This window comes from Hydractinia symbiolongicarpus, chromosome 1 (assembly GCF_029227915.1).
Source record: "Hydractinia symbiolongicarpus strain clone_291-10 chromosome 1, HSymV2.1, whole genome shotgun sequence".
In the NCBI taxonomy this organism is placed as follows: Eukaryota; Metazoa; Cnidaria; class Hydrozoa; order Anthoathecata; family Hydractiniidae; genus Hydractinia; species Hydractinia symbiolongicarpus.
Window position 1 is genome coordinate 12915578 of NC_079875.1, and position 19121 is coordinate 12934698.

A 19121-nucleotide genomic window follows, 5' to 3' on the forward strand; every position below is an offset into this window, starting at 1 on the left:
TTTTCGCCCAAACTTAAATCCCACGAAAATATAGATGCGTTTCTTCCATATAAACTATACAACAATCTATTTTATAGCTATTGTTATTGCATGGCAATGTAAACAAAAAATGACAGTTAAAACATCTTTCCTTAACCACACTGATGAGGTGCAGAAAAGCATGGAATGCTAGAGACAAGCTAGGTAGAACCCGCATAGAAGACTACTGTTTTTTATTTTAAACATTTTTTGTGACAACCCGCAACACTAAAAGCTGAAAAAATTAAACCACAGCATCAACCTTTGTTTATAATATCTTCCGAAAAAGACTGAGATTGCAGGATTCTAATGGCTAAGGGCTATGACTAAATAAATAGATTTTTGTAAGCTTTTGCACTATACAAAATTAATGCAGTTAACTATATAGTCTATAAATTAGCCCTATCATAACTTTATATGCAAAAATATCTGTATTACTTTTACATTATGATTTTATGTAACTGTTTTCCCATTAACATTTTGAGAATGTCAATAACTCTCTCGATACTTTACGTAGCATAGTGAATACTGAGTGTAATTAAAAAAGAAATGACACAAAGTAAAAAGAAACGTAATTTAAAAAAAGCTTGACTTGGAAATTGTTGAGAAAAAATAAACTCTTGAATAAAAATGCATTTCAAAAAGTCAACTTAACATAAAATTTTTGTAAGTTTGTTGATTTAACAAAGCTTTTCGGCACATAGTGAGTTGAGTAGAGTGACTTACGAAGTTTTACCCTAAAAGGCAGACTTCAGAAAATTAAGTGCATAAACTTCGTAAATGGGAAAATTCAGCTGCGTCGTATTAAAATTTTTTGCAAACTTTAACTAATCCACCCCTTAAAATTTTGCTAAATTTTGTTAATCACAAAAAGTTATCCATTTTAAAGCATCAGATTGAATTCTTTTATCATGAAGGCAGAAAATTGAAACTGAAATAGACGACTTCTTGTCATGACATAAACTTGACATGATTTTGGCTAAAATTTGCGTGCATTTGAGAATTGAGTGGGCCTTTTTAACCCGTATTTGAGGCCTGAGTAGGGTTAAACTATGAAAGAATTCAGACTGGGTACGTTCTTATGTTTTTAATTTAAGTGTCTAAATTAAAAATGTTTGGATCATGTTGTCAAGACTAAGACGTAAAATTAACTTTGCTTTTAACAAAAGAAAACAATAAAGTCAATTCCGAAAAAGTGGTATTATTTTTAAAGACAAACTGCTTTGTAATGCCAGGTTAAACGAAATATATGTACTTAAAAAAACTATATCTAAAACTGAGAAGATTATTGCAGAACACACGTTTCCCGAGACCATGACTCGTAAAATATGAATACCATATTTGAATTCAGCATAGTTTGTTTAATTTATGTGTAAACTTGATACGCCAACAGAAAGTGCTATTTTGAGGAGATATATATCACAGTTAAAGTCTTCTTAATGCTCAAGTTACCATGTCCCGCTTCGTTTTCAAAAAGAGGTTGGACATGCCACAAATCTTTAAATTAGAATAGCAGGTTGTTAACTAGCTGCATTGTTTCGAAATTTTCTGTGTTTATGACATTTTTGATAAGGAATACAAATCTGTTGTCCGTTTTTTCATAAAACTCAACAGAAAAAGTTGCGGCACATCAAAAGAATAAGTCTCGGGAAAGGTGTATTATATTTAAAAATTTCTGATAAACAACGAAAAGTTTTGCTAACGATTATTTTCGTCAATGCTACGATTGCTAATGACAACCATGAAATAAGATTTAGGTTTGTCAATACTAAAAATAGTGTTTCCAATTAGAATTTATTTTGTTTTGTGCAAAACAAGTAAAAATGAACTGTATTATATGTCGCGTTTTATAGTGTTTTTTGTTTCTTTGGCTACCGCTATTCCATAACAAGTTATAAACAATTAGAAAACAAGTTTATACTTGTAGTGTATGATTTCGAAATATTCGTTCAAAGAACTAAAAAACATAATTGTGTCAACACAGAATGTAATTCACAGAACAGTTACAAAAACCGCGTCATTGTTATCCGGTGACAGCTGTCGTGTGAATAGAATCTCGTGTCTGCATTTAAAAAGAGGTGGTCAAAGTTCTTACTCGGAAATGTTTTTATATGGCAAAAAGAAAAAGAAAGTTTAGCCTCCATGTGGTTCAGTTTAAAATGACAAAAAGCATTCACGTGAGCCTAATTGCTGGGAGTGTCGGATTCAGATCTTTATCGGAGACTAGAGTCAAACTTGAGGATCAACATTAGCCCAGGACCAAAAATCAGGACAAAGGATAACATTTTTAGACTAAGAGGATTCATAATAACTCATAGATACTAACAGGGTAAAGAAAACTTATAAATTAACATCATATAATATCTCTAACTAAAGCATACATCTCTTGTGTGTTTAAATTTTCGCACTTTGAATAGAGAAGAGTTACACCTAAGATTTATAAAGGCAAAAAACAAATGAATAAGAACCGTCAACTTTAAAGAAATCTCGACATTTTAAAGATGTGAGAGATGTGTCAAGAAGTAAATAAAACTTGAAGGAGACAAAAAAAATCCATAACAGAAATAAAGATATCAATCATACCCTTTTATAAAAACAATTATAAAATGACATGAATCTCAGACTTTCCTAAAAATAAGAAAACAGTAAGAGCAGTATAAGTTCAATTTTTTTCTAAACGAACTGAAGTTTGAATTTTGCCATTAAGTGTGCGATTCCCTCTTAAGCTACGGGTATCTTTATTGTTTCTTCTACAATAACTGCGATATAATATTCGTATTGGCGCGATTGTTGCAGTTCACGAGAACTTTTGTTGAAAGTAATAATATAGTAATTACACTCAACAAAGAAGTCAAAAGTAATTCAAAAATTTTCGGAGAATTACTGAATCATCAAGCTCGATCCCAGCATCTTTTACCGTAGTAAAGATTTTTGCTAGAACTGTCGTAAAGCTCAGCGCTCTCTCAACTGGTTTCTATTAGCACAGTGGTACGTGCATACATTTCTATTATAAGAACAATTTTATAGAAAGAACAATGACTGGTTGAAAGTTTTAATAATCTCTTCTTTTTTTTGAAAAAAGTCCCGAACTTGGTCCTACTCTAGAGTCCTGGATCCTACTTTTACGGTTTGCCCAACTTTTGTGCTATTATAAGCAAGGAATAATATTCCTGTGGAGGAGGGTGTTTGTGGTCATATGATCACTTAGCTTTATATCTGTGACCCTTTTGATAAATTAAATGAGAAGAAGACAATGTTGACAAAAATGATAGTGATAGAAAAATAAAGTGTCAGAGAATAAAGTTCAAAATCAAACTTTTTTTAGTGTGCATGAGTAAATTGGTTGAGGTGAACGAGTTACATTAGATATGTTTGTAGCAGTAAGAAGGACATATATACACTGCAAGCACAGTTAAGGTAACTAACTACTCGATTATAGTTTAAAAATAAGTAGCTAGAAGACTCGGGTAACTTTCCTTACCAGCTGTAAATAAGAATAGTATGGAAAATAATTACGGAAAGCCGCGCGCAAATTTTCTGCGACCAGCATACTAAACAAGCTTTTTTATTGGTATTATTCTCTGTTTGCGTGATCATTATCGAGAAACGTTTTATTCTCAAATGTTTTGGAGGCGAATGATTTCACCCTTCCCAAACAATTTCGTAACTGGTCATAAGGGTAAGATGTGTCAACACTTGTCCATATGGTCTTTTTTAAATTCGATATTATTCCGAGAAATGTTTCTTTGTGTATTGGTTTATTAGAATTGGGGGTTTTCCCTGAGATATTTTTATACATCCTAAGCTTTCGTATTAGACAAACAGAATTTTAATATCCTCGAAGAAAGCTGAGTTAATTAGGCTAAAGTAGAAGTCAAACAAGTTATGATATTATTTTGTATGGAAGAGGTTTTAAATGGTTGTTCCACTCACATATAGGTAGGCATATGTTAGGAAAGTTTGTTAATTATTTATCAACATCGTAAATGAAGATCTCAATTTTACCTAAACGATTAAGACCTTAACTTTGGGCCAATTTTAAATTTTTTTTTGTTTACTTGATTGAAAACGCAAATGCAAAAGTACAAGATGTCACGTCAACGTGTTCTATGTATGTAGCTCAATAAGTAAATACAAAAACATGCTTTCTCTATGTTAATAACCGTTATCTGTCAGTCACACGGGCCGATTTCGTGCTAAAGATGTACAAATTGAGTGAAAGTTCTCTTTTATTGTAAGCAATAGTAAAGCAGCCAGGTCGGAGTGTACTTTTTTATGCTTCACATGAGGAATGTCGTGGTAAGATGGAATGCTCCATTAGGTGACACTGACATTTCAAATAAGGTAATAAAAACTGGATGCACAAGTAGCAAGGATGATCTAAGAAGCTTGTGTATGTAATTTAATAAGAGGGAAAACAGATAAACTTTGATCTTAAAGAAACCGTTAACGGAGGAACGTTAACGGAGGAGAGTGTTTATCAATATTTTTAAATTCTCTTTTTCTTTTTCACACGCTTTTTGTTTTATAAGAATATACTATATAAAAATATCAGGCTGGGATTCTGGTTTAAAAAAATAGGTCTATTGTTTAAAGTAGTAGATAAATTAGAACAATGACCAACCTGGTTTGGGTTTTGATATTCTCATAACAGGTAGCCTTATGGTATAGCATCCACTTCCAGTGCAGAAGGTTTTGGGTTCAAACTCCGGCAAGTAATGCCACAGACTATAAAAGTGTGAATCTATTCTTTTTGCTTAGCGCTCAGCATAAGAATAGAATTGATATCTTAGGCGGTTATTTAGTTGAGAGATCGCCGTTCTTGCGCGAATTTCGTAGCTCAAATGGGAGCTTTAGGTACACCCCCCCTCCTTCGCAGGACTCTCGTTGATAGCAGTACCAACAGGAACCGAAGAGGCTATCCTGGGTAAATAATTTCAATAAGGGACACCCCTGTATAACAAAAAAGGTGCAAGACCTTGCCTTTACTTCGACAGCAACACATATATAAAAAAAATCTTGTTGTTAATAAGGGCTAAAACAGAAATTTAAGAAATCTCGTTCATTATTGTTGAAAGTTCTAATTTTCTTTTAGGGAAAAATTATGGCGGCAGCAGTGCCTGCAACAGGATGTAATTACCAATCTTTGATCGCGAAAAACGAATATCAAGTTAAACTAGTCACATTCATCAATGAAGGCGGTGACCACTTGCGCTCGATGCTGCACGACCCTGCACGTGGGAACATGCCAAGTGACGAAAATCAACTTTATTTAGCATTGGTACCATTTAAGAAACAACTAAACCATTTAAAGAAAGATCAGTTGGAGATTGTGTTTCCACAGAATAAACAAACAAATTCACAACTTTTTGACATCCCTTTGTTATGTGACATTTTAATTAACTGTTGTCCTGGTATAAAAGCACCAAATGGTGGATGGAAAACTAAAAAGCCACAGTTGAATGACTTCAGTGATGGTGCTGATATTATTCGCATCAGAAATGCAAGAAATAATGTTATGCATGCAAGAGCACTGACTTTGGCACAATATAACCAATTATGGAACACCATAGAAGGTATATTACAAAGACTTGGCTACGACATAACAAAAACCCAGGACTTGAAGTCTGGTTGCTTAAAGGATTTGGACTTATTTAAGGTTAAAATATTGAAAGCAAACATTGAAGTTGTAGAAGACGTCGTCAAACAGAATAAAGATGATACTAAACAAAATCAAAAACAATTGGAAGATGAAATTAAACGATTAAAAGATGAAATGAAAACAATAAAACTTATTGTTACTTCACCGTCGTGTCGTCCGAGAACATCTCTGGTAGAAGAAACTACGAAGGAGGAGGCTAGGTAAATAAAATATTTCCTTTCTCCATTTTTATTCAGTGGTATGTCTATTTTTTTGTTACCCCTAAATTATATTTCAACCTCTTTTTTAGTTATGTACTGTTGAAAAATAACCAAGGAAACATTGTCATGCAATTTAAGGACGCATATTCTAACTGGACTATACAAAAGATAAGCGTCACAACACTTGATAACTTTACAAAACAATTAAAACAGCTTCAACTCAACGAAGATTACGTTGTGGAAAAGAAACAAAGAAAATTAATCCTGGTTATTTATAAACAAATTGTGAAAGTGATTATCGACTTGTCAATCATGTTAGTTGACAACAACAATACTTCTCAATTGATTTCAATTGAAGGTGGGTTTTTCATTTGTTTTATCTAGACCGTTATATTTGTTTATTTGTATAATTGCTTTAAGTATTAACTTTTTTTCTACATGACCCACATTTGATGAGCAAATAAGATATTTTCTTCTTTGCTGATTAAATGTTGTTTTATGATCTTTCGATGTAGTTTGATGGAAAAAAAAGCTGTAAACTTGATAGAAAGATAATTAATTTGCGAAGGACGTTTATTCAGAATTTACAGCTTAGTCCAAAAAAATTTCGTAGACTCAGAAGTTGGCATTACTGGATAAGAGTCATCCACACACGGTCCACCTTAAGCTAACAGTGTGCCAACGTAAAAATGCAGCAATGGAAAGTAACTGCTCTTTGTAAAAGAAAATAAAGGGTTTTACCAGTAAAAAATAAAAGCATTACGTAGGAAGAGTCTTTTTTTTTTAATTTCATGTTTAAAAAACATTTGGTGTTATTTACATTTTTAAAGGAAAGCGCTTTTCATCAATGCGAGGTTGGAATATTATCTTCATCATGAGTTAGCTATAAAAGAAATGAATGAAGATGTACATTTATAATTTTTCTTCTTCATTTGATGTTTAAACATAAGGCGTCAGAGCTACATCACGAGTAAACAGACACTACAAAAAAGATTGCTTCAATTCCAACAATTAATCGCACATGCTTTTTTGAATCGTTTTGAAAACCTTTTACTAAATTTCGTCCAGCGATTTATCCTACGATTTCATTTTAAAACCATGGTAGTTTATGACTTCCTTTTTTAAATCACTTAACATTTAAGTGAAAATGGTTTTAAAATGAACCAACCATTTTCGTTGTTTGCCACTTCTTGCAACACAAGTCCCTCTTTGACGACTTGTGGCATGTTTTAAATAGTCTCTTGCTCCAGTTTAAATATAACACAACAGCAAAGCATTATAGTGTTAGCATGAAAAATGGGAGCTATCTTTAATACAGCCAACTACGATTATTTTATTATTTGCATTTATAAAAAAACCTTGATTTTTTTTCTTTATGTTCAAACGTAACAATGTTTTGGCGCATTCTTGAAGACGCTAAAGTTAGTAACCGAATTCGCAAGCAAAATCCTTTTTTATTCATGTTCTTAAATTCTGAAATGCTCATTTGTAATTTTTAAATTGAATGAAATGGTGAAAGCTTTATGCTCTTAACATTGCTAGGTATGGAGGACGAGAATGGATGCCTCTAAAATTAAACATCACTAGAGAATTGCAATATTATTTCTGTCTGTCTTTTAAACGACATCAGAATCACTTTTAAAAGTCTAAAAAAAAAATAGAATCTCTCTAAAAACTCTTTAAAACGTTCATCTACAATGAAACCTTTTTTACCATGTTTTTGACAAAAAAATGCGTAAAAACATCTATGTATGTACGAGAGAGCTTGACTGCAGGAAACGTTGCTCGTCAAAAATGCTGCTGTCACTACACACACGACCAACATAAGTCCTTGCATACTTGTTTTGGGAAATTCATTTAAATGGAAACAGGATTTTTATGTTTACCACTGCTGTATTCCATTAATTACCGAATATAGGATGCAATCAGCAATAATTTGTGAAACTAGCTTGACCAACATAATTCAAGTTAGGATGAACAATAACATCGTTTGCTAGTTGACACTTTACGTAGGTTAAATGTAAATTATCTGTGTAGGAATGCTGCAAATAAAATTATATCTATGTTTTCACTCTAGATATAACATTGGCAATGGCACATCAGTGTACCATGAATCATTTGAATGTGATAACTCACAACAGTGGTACATTATCTAAACAGATCGATTTCATTGTCAAAACAAATACAGATGAAGCAGATATTGAATTTCTATGTGGTGGAAGTCTGCAACGAATGCCAGGTGCAGAATATGAAAAATTTGAAAGAGGCTACACTCATCGTTATTTTACAGTCAAAGACATGTGTCTGGCCGAACCACTACAGTTTCCACCTCCAATGCCAAATCAGAAAAATTCCACTGTCGCACAAAGGATAAAAGACCTTATGATTAAATCACAACATAAGTTATTTACAATATTTACGCATTATAACACGAAAGAACATATCAAATTCTTAAAACTAGATAAAGAATTCCCTACTGACTTAGGAAGAACTGTTCCTGAGAATAATAGAATTCTACTGGTACTCCTTGATTCTATCATAAACATTCGTTATACAGAAGCAACAGATGCATTCAGTATACAAGCTGAATTTAAGTCAGGAGAAGAAGACCTAAAAGATCTATCCATTGTCAACAAAAAATATCTTAAAAGTGGTAACATGGCAATGATAAACGTTGTAGCAGCTCCTAATTTTGAAAACACTCAGGACACTTGCATATGCTCTGACTGCGACTTGCTGTGTAAAAGAACTTGGTCTGAGGATAAAAATATACAGGATTTCTTTTCTAATATTTTACAGAAATCAGAAGCTGAAGGTAGTGACATAAGTGGAAAAGAACAATATGTTAGCATCGTCAGTAGAATTATGTGTTTTATGGCTACAAGAGAATCGCTGTATTCAGTTCCTTCACTTAGCAAAAACACCCACGAGCAGATAAGTTCGCTAATATTATCTCCACAACAACTACGATATCTTTATAGCAACTCCTTAAGAAAAATCATAATCGGTCCGTTGGGCAGCGGTAAAACGGTGTTAGCCCTATCTCACCTTGAACTTACTTACAAACTGTCAGAAAGTGCCAGTGTCATTTATTACGTGATTTGGGACGATAAAACATTGCTGACACAAGAAATTGCGGGGCACGCTAACAGATTTGATTACAAAGCCAATGTCACAGTTGTAGTCAAAAATATTGTTGAGTTGGCAAAGGATTTAAAGATGAAAAAAACGCCGACCCTTTCTTATTTGCTGAAGTCGTTAGTTGAAAAGCACGTTGATGAAAAGCTGCATCTGATTATTGATGAATTGAACGGAGAACTGCTTGATATCGACGAATCTTCATCGTTCAAACAGTATTTGGAGACTGAAACCAAATTGCAGGATTCCCTTATTGTTTTCTTACCACAATCCATTGAGAAGCATAGAACGTTTATTTCACACGAGAAAGTCACAAGACATGACAAGTATAAATTTGCAGAAACAGGAATGAAGGTATTGAAACTTAACAAGGCAATGAGAACAACCAAATTAATTTTTCAATTCTTACAGGCTTTCGAAAAAGAAGTAAGTCAGAAGAAAGTGACTATTAAGCTTCCAGAACAGGAATCTAATAAAATCGATGATAAAATGACGGTTCGGATTTTTACAAAAATATCGAGTCCCTTATCAAAAATTTGTCGACAAATCAAACAACCACAGCAGCAACCGCAGGCACAACAACAACCACAACAGCAACAACTGTCACAGCAACAACTACCACAGCAGCACAACCTACAGCAACAGCACCAGGAACAACAACAACAACAGCAGCAGCTGCAACAACAAGAAAAAGTTATCAGTAGCAACACAGAAGAAGAAGAAATATTTGAAACACCAATTGATATTGATGTTGTTGCAGCCTCCATGCACGACAAGGATCTTTCAGAAAATGTTAGGAGTGACATAACATTAAATTTCAACACGGCAGATTTGATTGGTCATAATATCGAAGGTACAAAGCCCTGTTTAATACATCCATCAACTAAACAAATAACAGAAGAAGAGTTTATTCCAATGTTAGCTTTTGTTTTACAAGATGCATGCTTACGTCGCAGCACAAAGCGTTTGTTTATTTATAACACAATCCGTCAGAAGACTCTATTTTATAAATTGCTAAAATTATTAAAAATCGATTTTGTCCACTACGATCAGTCCACTGGTTGGAAAGTGTTGAGCAGTAAAGATATTAATGTTTGCGGTTTTCCACATAGTCAAGGTTATAACTTGCTGACTACTCCGGAGGGTAGCCGTGGTATTGAAGCAGCTGAATGTATCTGCATAATCGAAAGCAATGATTGTACGTTAAAACATTTTACGTTGGAAGCAATGTCCAGAGCGACACAAAAACTAGTCCTTCTTTCAACTTCGAACGTTTATTCCTCAGATACAATAGAGTCATCAATTGGTCATATCATCGGCAAACTAGCACCTGAGTATCTAGTAGAACTCATTGTGGGGCCTTCCAGCGACGGGGAAACAGAAGTACCGTTCACCAAGTTCCGCGAAGGTGAAAACAAAATATTTTTCAACATAAACACCTGCTGTTGGAAATTTGAAGAAATGGTGAATGATTTGGAAGAAACAGTTGATTTTCAGCTACCATCCGAAAGCACAAACGCGCACGAGATCGTTATTAAAAAGTAAGTTATTTACTCCAACCAAAAAAGGAAGAACATCTTGCAAATATAAAAATACCAATTTTTTTTAATTTTTGGCTGTGTGATAAAAAAGGACTGAAAGATGACGAAAATAAAAAAAGATCGAACAAAGCATGACCATAATGCCACCCCTTCTAAAAACCTTATGTCTGTAGGGTACAGAAAGTGAAGGATGCAGAGATGTAGCTTTTCACATCCTGTTTTCTTTTTTTTCTCCAGAATAAGTTGCCATCGAGCTATTATGACTAGTATTAAGATCGAACATTTAAGTTACTTCAGCTACCTAAGGTAATTTAGCTTTGTTTATTATTTAGCCTATATCTTGTCTTAAAAAAACATTTCTTAAAAATTTATTCCTTATTAAATTCGAGCAAAAGCTACAGAATATGAAGTTCTATCTAATACATGGGAATTTTTAATAGCTTTAATTGTAGTACGTAAAAATTTTTGAAACTTTTTGTCAGGTTTAATAGGTATTATTCGTGTCAAACAATATAAAAAGTATTTCCATCTATATTGTAAACGAACACATAAAATTTCATAGGGAAGAATTTAATTGTCAAAAATAAAAAAATAAGAATGGGTAAAAGAAGGAGGCCTAAATGGACAAAAGTTTAATCAATCGAAGCCATGTAAATATATTTATCCGTAGCCACAGTGAGAATTCCAGTTTTCAACAAAGCTTTTTATTAAGCAGAAATAAACAAATAAAAATGTTTTGTACTAAAAATGCTTTTTAAATTTTAGTCTTCATCCTCCTGGAAAAGTCGATAACACAATCTGCTCATATGTGTCTGAAACATCATGTGCATTAAGTTGGAGAAGTGATGCCGACAAATACACAGTTAAAAAACAAGAAGGAAAAGTTTGGAGCACATTGGCTAGTGGTATTACTTCTAACAAATACATCGTGGATGGTGTGAAGATTGATGAAGGATACAAGTTTTGTGTTATTGCTAGTAATAAGGTCGGACAATCAGATGACAGCATATTCTCTTATCGTCACAGGTAAGGTTTTGTGACGATAATAAATAACCTGTTTCAAATTTGGCAAATTTCAGAGGTACTTATTTTTTCCTTATTATTCTAGGCATCTAAAGGTTAAAGGTATCACATTTAGAGGTAAAAAAAATATTTATTGTTAATGAACCACGAAACCACGAGAAGTCACTCTTTTAAACAACCTTGTTATTTGACAGTAAAGAAAGCTTGGAATTGCTACTAAAACTCATAATCGGTCATTCATACTAACATATAAGCTTTAGCAAGATCATTATTCCTAATATAATCCCAACTATATATTTATGATATAACCTGCAAATTTAACTAAAATACAACTAGGTAATAAAATCTAGTGCATGCTTATAAATGTGGAAGGTTCATTAAGCTTGAACTTTTATTATCTGTGGATGGTGCAAAGTAATTATTGGTACCACAAAAAGGGGGAGAGGGCTGGTTGGCAAACGAAAATGGTCTGGCTTGTTCGGGTCATTTTCTATAACGCTTTTCTATCCTAAAAATTACTAGTGTTACAACTGATTTTATTTTCCCTCTAGGTTTATTTATTTTCATTTATTTTTGTTTGCATGCCCAAATTTTGTAAACTAACTGCGACCATACGCAGCAAATCAGTGGACAATAATCGACCGTTTAAAGAAGTTAGAGAATGCAAAGAATTTCACCGTTTAGCACATAATACTAATAGCCATTCCCTAAATTGTAGCAGAATTTCAAAAATCACTAACTTATCACCTAACAAATCACTTATAAATATTTTTATAAGCACCCTTCTCGAATAAACGAATATTTTGAAAACTAGAATACAACGAATTTTACAAAAAACCAGCTTTGTTCTTAAAATCATTTGAGCATGATATTTCATGTCAAAATGTCTATTGGTATTTCTATCTCTTTGGATAATAATCTTTTTTATGAATTTCTCTTTTGTAACAGAATACGCGTTGTGGCTTAACAGTGATGTAAAGCTATGTAATGCGGAGAATGCAATACACGTTTCCCGAATGACATTGCTAAGATTTTTAACTACTTGCTTATGATCTCATACATGCAAGGTGTTGTGGGTAATGTGAACTCTTGTTTAAAAGACCTAATTTTCCTCAGAAAGCAAAGTCCTTGCCTGGATCTTGTAAAAAAAGTCCAGGTGGCGTAGTATAAACGAACGCCCCTGAGAGTTGATTAGATTTTGCTATCTTAGCGTTTACTTGAACATGGTGGTTTCTTTATAAATCGACGTAATTTAAATTCTCTTTGCGTTGCGTTGCAATTTATTGATTCATTGATTCATTGATTCATTTATTTATTCTTTTATTTTTTCATTCATTCGTTTATTCATTCATTCATTCATTTATTTATTTATTTTTAGACATTAAAACGCTTATTCTAAAAAACGAGATCAATAAGTTAAGACAAATACTCTCAATTCACTCAAGCATCGTCCACATGAGAGACCAGTACAAAAACACACCACTAATATGGACAGCACGTTACACTGATTATCCATCTGTGATACAACTTCTTATCCAACATGGTAGCGATGTTTGGGCTAGGGAGAATTACCAAGCAAACAGTTTCCATCATGCTGCATGGAATGATCGTCCCAATGTTTTACAAGTTTTGTGTCGACACGATGTGACACACATCAACCGAGCAGATATTTTCAACCGAACACCGTTGTATAGCGCTGCATTTTATGGTAACCCCTCGTGTGTCGATGTGCTGTTACATCATAATAATATTGACGTCACAATTACAGATAAATTTGGAAGAACTGCGTATGATGCTGCTGGGCTATGGAAAAATAAACAAAATCGTGAAATAATTAGACAGAAGATTAAAGATTACGAAGTAAGTTATTTTTATTAGGAAAAACAGCTACTTTTCGTGAAAGTATACAAGTTTTTGAAAACATTGAAAACATGTTCCAAAATAAAACAATAATAAGGCTGTTTTCAAAAGTTGCAATTTTGTTGTGAAGAAGAAAAGAAAAAAGGATATAGAATATGAAACTTTTTGTTTTAGATGTCCTCATAAATATGTCAAGAATGAAATTATTATGTTTGGAAAATAATGTCCGCTTCATCACGTAAGGTTGTACTTTTATACATTGATGAAAATGTCTCAAACAAAACAAATAAATTTTTTTCTTAGATCTGTTATGAAGTTAATTTATAATTTTTATTTTTTATATTTCAGGCGAGAACTGCTATGGAAATTTTTATACAATTTTGTTTATTGTAATTTATATATGTATTTGTATTAATTATTAATTCAATTTAATAAAGGATATATTCTATTATAATATAATATATTAAAGGAAATAGGGGCTTAAAGTTAGTCGGGAAAAATTTGGACACCAATGACCAATATTAGTTAATTTTACCCTAACGAGAGCTTCGTTTCTTATTTCCGAAAAGAAATACATTTAAAATTATATGGTTTGTTGTTTTTACATTTCTTACATTTTTTGTTTCGATCATGCATTGGCTAAGATGTTGATACACTGGTGTACTTTATATAGCGCCGGATACACTCAGAACATTATTTTTTTCATACCCGCAAAACGACGACATAAGGCTTTTCACTAGAAGTTTCTTAAAACGAACTGAGTGCAATTCAAGACTGTGTTTACATGGGCGCTCATTCGTACTAAGTTGAGCGGTCTTATAAAAAACATTTGGATGACTTTAAATATTTTGAAAAGACTCTGGGTTTTAAAATTTAGTTTTGTTTACAAATACGCGGGTAAGTTTAAAAGACCTTTGTTAATCAAGTAACAAGATAATTTGTTTTAGTATAATCTGTGGAGGTGAGAAAGGTGTAAAAGTTAGTAAAAGCGCAAAAACTTATACTTGCGCAAAAAGAAGGCATTAGGCAGAAGGCATTTTTTTATTGATTTGCTTGTTTGTCCAAATGTTTAAAAACTCCAGAGATAGAAATATGTTCGCAGAAATATTATTGTAATAACTTGGCTAGCCGGAGAGTGATAAAACATAAAGAGCTAGAAATTGAAGCGTCACATTTACGGGTAAAGACGTTATGAACTTTTCCTTTATATCTATTTGTGCTTACTCTCCAGGTAAATACTTTTATTAACTATGTTGACATTCTTCCTGTCCTTTATCTAACCTCGTTTTCCTGCTAATACACAATTTTTTTGGAAATTGGTTTACCTATTGATTATATAAATAACGATAATAAAAATAATGTATTGAATAATATGTTTTCGACGAGACATCAGGATTTAAAAAATTTCTGACATCAGCAAAGACTTGCCATATTACAGAAATAATTAATAAATTTCGGATACTCATTGCCTTCATCGTGCATATCTTAAAACGCAAAATGAAAAAATGTGTAAAATCACGCAATTTTGACGAACGGTTGCAGAGATATTGGGGTTTAAAGGTATTTTGATAACCTCTTCAACCTGTCCATTCCAAAAAGGATTCGGGGACCCAGGTTTCAGAAACTCACCCAATTTGTCTCTAGTTACCAGCGTGGTGAGAAATGACTGATGTTACCAAGCTCGTTTCCAAGTTAATTGGCCTTAAAGTTATATATACATAGCATACCTCTATTGATTATTTATTTACAGGTTCTCAATGGTAAGACTAGTTATTTGTCTTCTGTGAGTTTCCTTGTTTACAAAGGTGTTTCGTTAGTTAGCATTATTACATATTTTTAATCTTGTAACAATTCATTTTATTGAATTTAGTACTGTAACACTTTACTACTGTATATACCTTTGTTTACGAAAAAAATATCTTTCTATATAGATTAAAATAAAGATATTGACGATAAGTTACTGTTAATGACGTCAATATTAATGACGTCAATACGTTGAATTTGTCGGCTAACATTTGAGACATAATAACGTCAGCAATTTATCCGTTAAGATACAAAAAACATTTAAAAACTTTAAATGACATTTTCATGTAAACGTATGTTAATAATTACAACACATATACATGGCCGAACAAGATGAGAACATTACATACACGATGGAAGTTGAAGATCCAACAAAATCACTACAGTTCTTATATCTGTACATCCAAAATTGTGATGGATGCTTCAAATTCAAGATCCACGGAAAAATCGCTATTACCAATGCACAGATAAAACCGCACTCTGGGCACGACACTAAAATCTTGAAGGGTAACTTTATAGGTTTCCTCAACAGGGCCTATACCATCCGCGAGGGGAACATCTGGAAGAGGAAATTCAATTCCTAATTAAGTGCTTCACAGAATATGGGTATAAGAAACTGGAACTATAACAAATCGAAAGTTCCTATCGACGAAAACGAAACGAAGAGCAAGACGGCAGAGATGGATTACGTTCATTCTTCAAAAAAGTTGAGAAAGAGCTGAACACATCAAAGAAAATAAATTCGGGAAAGGTCTGTTATTTAAAAACTCATTTATGCGTTGCCTCTGCTGTGTGGAGCTTAAATTTTCTTTAGAAATTCGTATATTTGTTGCCTACGATGGCCCAGAATTGCGTAAAATAATTCTAAACGGCGTAAACAAGTCTTTTAATTAAGTAAAATAAACCTTAACTACCTAAAATAAATCCGTCGCGTAAAAAATAATTTCAACAGTATAAATCACATCTGTAAAAGGCTATTTATTTTCAAGAGATACATAATTGTCTTCTAAATCAATAGATTTCTTTATGAATTTTTGACAAAGACAAGGGATTAGTTTAAGGTGACGGTTTTTTTAAATCGCGATTTTTTCAGCGATACTTAATCAAAGTTTATTCATTCATACATCACCAAAAAGCATTTTCAACCACCTATCAAATGGTATAAAATAATTTGAAACTTTTTATCTCGTGAAAAGTACACAGACATTTTTGAAACACACCCTGGCTTCAAAATCCCATTCGATATTCTATAGAATCGTGAGAGATGTATGTAAAAAACGATTTTTTAATTACTTTTCACAAAGTCCCCGTCTGAAAAAGCCATTTTTTAACTTAAACTTTCGTCTTTAAGATGTAATATCTAGAGAATCGTTGATTTTTTAAAAATAAAAAAAATCGCTCTTAGATAAACACGTTGGCTACAGCACAGTAGCACTTTTCGTTGTAGATCTTCTGTAGTTTTGTAAAAGAGATTTGAAATGTAATAGATGGTATACGAAAAAAACAACACTACGAAAAAGTGTTTTAAAGATTTTTTAAAATATCACACCTTTCAAGCATACTCTTAATGATGGTGATACTTTCACACTTCCGAGGCGATGAATATTCAAAAGGTTGTTCATTTAAATTTTATTATTCGCAAAGAATAATAAGAATACAATATAATTAGAACTTTCTAAGTCGTTTAACATTTCTCTGTGACTTGCAGAAACAGAACAGGATGGCATACATTTCTAGAAATGAAAGTGTTTTTTTTTCAGATGTAATGGTCGTCGTTTAACATTTCTCTGTGACTTGCAGAAACAGAACAGGATGGCATACATTTCTAGAAATGAAAGTGTTTTTTTTTTCAGATGTAATGGTCATTTCTTTTCGGGAAAAAAAATATAATTTATTTTTAAAAGTTTTACTCAAGAGGATGATAAGTTTTACACATTCACTCTTAACTCTTATTAAATTTAAGGTGTGAAAGACCGATCAGAAAAAAAAAGTTAGTTATTTGGATAAAATCAATATTCCCCTTTGAAAATGAAATAAATAGATCGTTTCTTAAATATAAATAACTAATAAAAAAAATCGATTTTCTGATACAATCAAGGTATACCGTCCTTAAAGGGGGATTTTCACGAAGCGAATTGAACGGCAAATTCGACGGCGAATTGTATCTAAGCATGCGCAGTTTTGTTTGTTTTGATTTTGCATCGAACTGCGCATGCTCAGATACAATTCGCCGTCGAATTCGCCGCTCAATTCGCTTCGTGAAAATCTCCTTGAAGGAGTTCTCTCTGGGGCAGATTTTTGGTTATCAAACAAATTTTACTACGCCTCTCATGTGGATTAAAAAAGTTTGTTATGATTTTAACATATCCTGATTGGTTTAAATTCTCGTGAAATCAAGCTGATTGGTTTATAAAACAATACTATATCGGTTCAAAGCGTGGCTAATGTAATAAACAATGCGCCTGTTTTCGATCGCTGATTTAGCATTTCTGTACAGAAAATGCAGCAAACTTTTGCAACATTTAAAATGTGTTTATACTTTTTAGGTACAGCAACGAAAAAGATGCAAAAGAAACTCAACTTTGATGATCAAAATGTTCACGAATATATTTTAGGAGTAATATGTATTACTAAAACTTAATAAACCTTGACTTCGGTACGACTTGTTATTTTTCTCGTGTCACGACCTTGTTGTGAAAAACAACTTCGCTGATTAGCATACGTAAAACTCGATTTAGTAGAAAAAGCTTCTAAAGCTATGGCGTAGTACACGCCGAGACCCCGGCATTGTTTTTTGTGTTTTATATTTAACGCTCTGACATGTAAAAAAATTGGCTGGCTAGATGCGCGCCTGCAAAAAGTTTTTATTTTAAAGTAACAACAATTCCAGTTTTGTGTACTTGCGTTTTCGCTAATTTAAAACTCACATTAAAGCTTATATACCATAAAAAATTAATGTCAATGCGACACATGGAGAAAAATAAACATTTTCACATTTATAATGACAAAATAATCTATATAATAATACGCCAGCTCCGTGTGTTTATTACAAGCAAAGTGGATGTGTTCATTTTCCTTTGATGTTGCCAAAAAATGCATGTCTGAAATGTTACTTTTTATGACATTACGGCACGACGTCAATAACACTAGTTGAACGTCAATATCCTACGTTATAGTTAAGGAAGCCATTACAGCGCACTTAAAACTTTGAGGCCAAAAATCTTGGAAACGAGGTGGTGACATCAATGATTTTTCACCACATAGGTAACTAGGGACCACCTGGGACCCCTTTGGGTAAGTTTTCTAAACCCGGGTCCCCGAATTCGTTTCGGAATGAACGGGTTGCTTCAAACCCCAATATCTCTGGAACCTTTTGTCAAAGATACATGATCCTAAAAATTTTCTTGATTAGCGTTTCAATATCTCTACAATTAAAAACATTTTTGGATTTTGACGGGCCATTGCTGACGTCAGCACAATTTTTAATCCCCGATATCTTCTTAGGCGTTCGTCGAGGACATATGATCCTGCACATTATTTTGACCAGCGCTTCAACCTCTACACATTACAGACAAAGAATAAACAAATTTCGCGAATTTTTTTATCTACGTCAACAAAGCAGCTAAAACAACTTTCCTTTTATTGACCTTTTGCCTAAGTGGATTTCTCCACGGGCTTTATCGACTAGTCTCTTATAATAATACAGAGACTCTGTCTGTCTGTTTGTAACAGGCAAAGTGGAAATCGTCATTTTTCTTTGATGTCGCCGAAAAACTTATGTCTAATATGTAGGGGCGGATCTAGGATTTTTTTCTGGTTAGGCAAAATTTAACATATTTTGTTGGCAAAGTAATATCAGGGGTTGTGGTGTTGTAT

The 19121-nt window shown here is 32.9% G+C and overlaps 1 protein-coding gene across 4 annotated transcripts; it reads left to right on the forward strand.

Moving 5' to 3' along the window:
- The first annotated feature begins 3262 nt into the window (after positions 1-3262).
- Positions 3263-14344, forward strand: LOC130640398 (uncharacterized). 4 transcript variants are annotated; one of them, XM_057447149.1, is made up of 10 exons: positions 3263-3435; positions 5114-5880; positions 5970-6238; positions 7958-10559; positions 10797-10865; positions 11325-11585; positions 11668-11699; positions 12961-13442; positions 13617-13685; positions 13791-14344. In XM_057447149.1, the coding sequence occupies exons 2-9, from the start codon at positions 5123-5125 to the stop codon at positions 13626-13628; spliced, it is 4485 nt and encodes a 1494-aa protein (XP_057303132.1). In that variant the 5' UTR covers positions 3263-3435; positions 5114-5122; the 3' UTR covers positions 13629-13685; positions 13791-14344. The 4 variants fall into 4 exon arrangements, with proteins under 4 accessions (XP_057303132.1, XP_057303130.1, XP_057303133.1 ...); XM_057447147.1 differs by having other exon boundaries at positions 13617-13680; positions 13791-14343; XM_057447148.1 differs by lacking the exon at positions 3263-3435 and adding an exon at positions 3570-3957 and having other exon boundaries at positions 13617-13680.
- The last annotated feature ends 4777 nt before the right edge of the window (positions 14345-19121 follow it).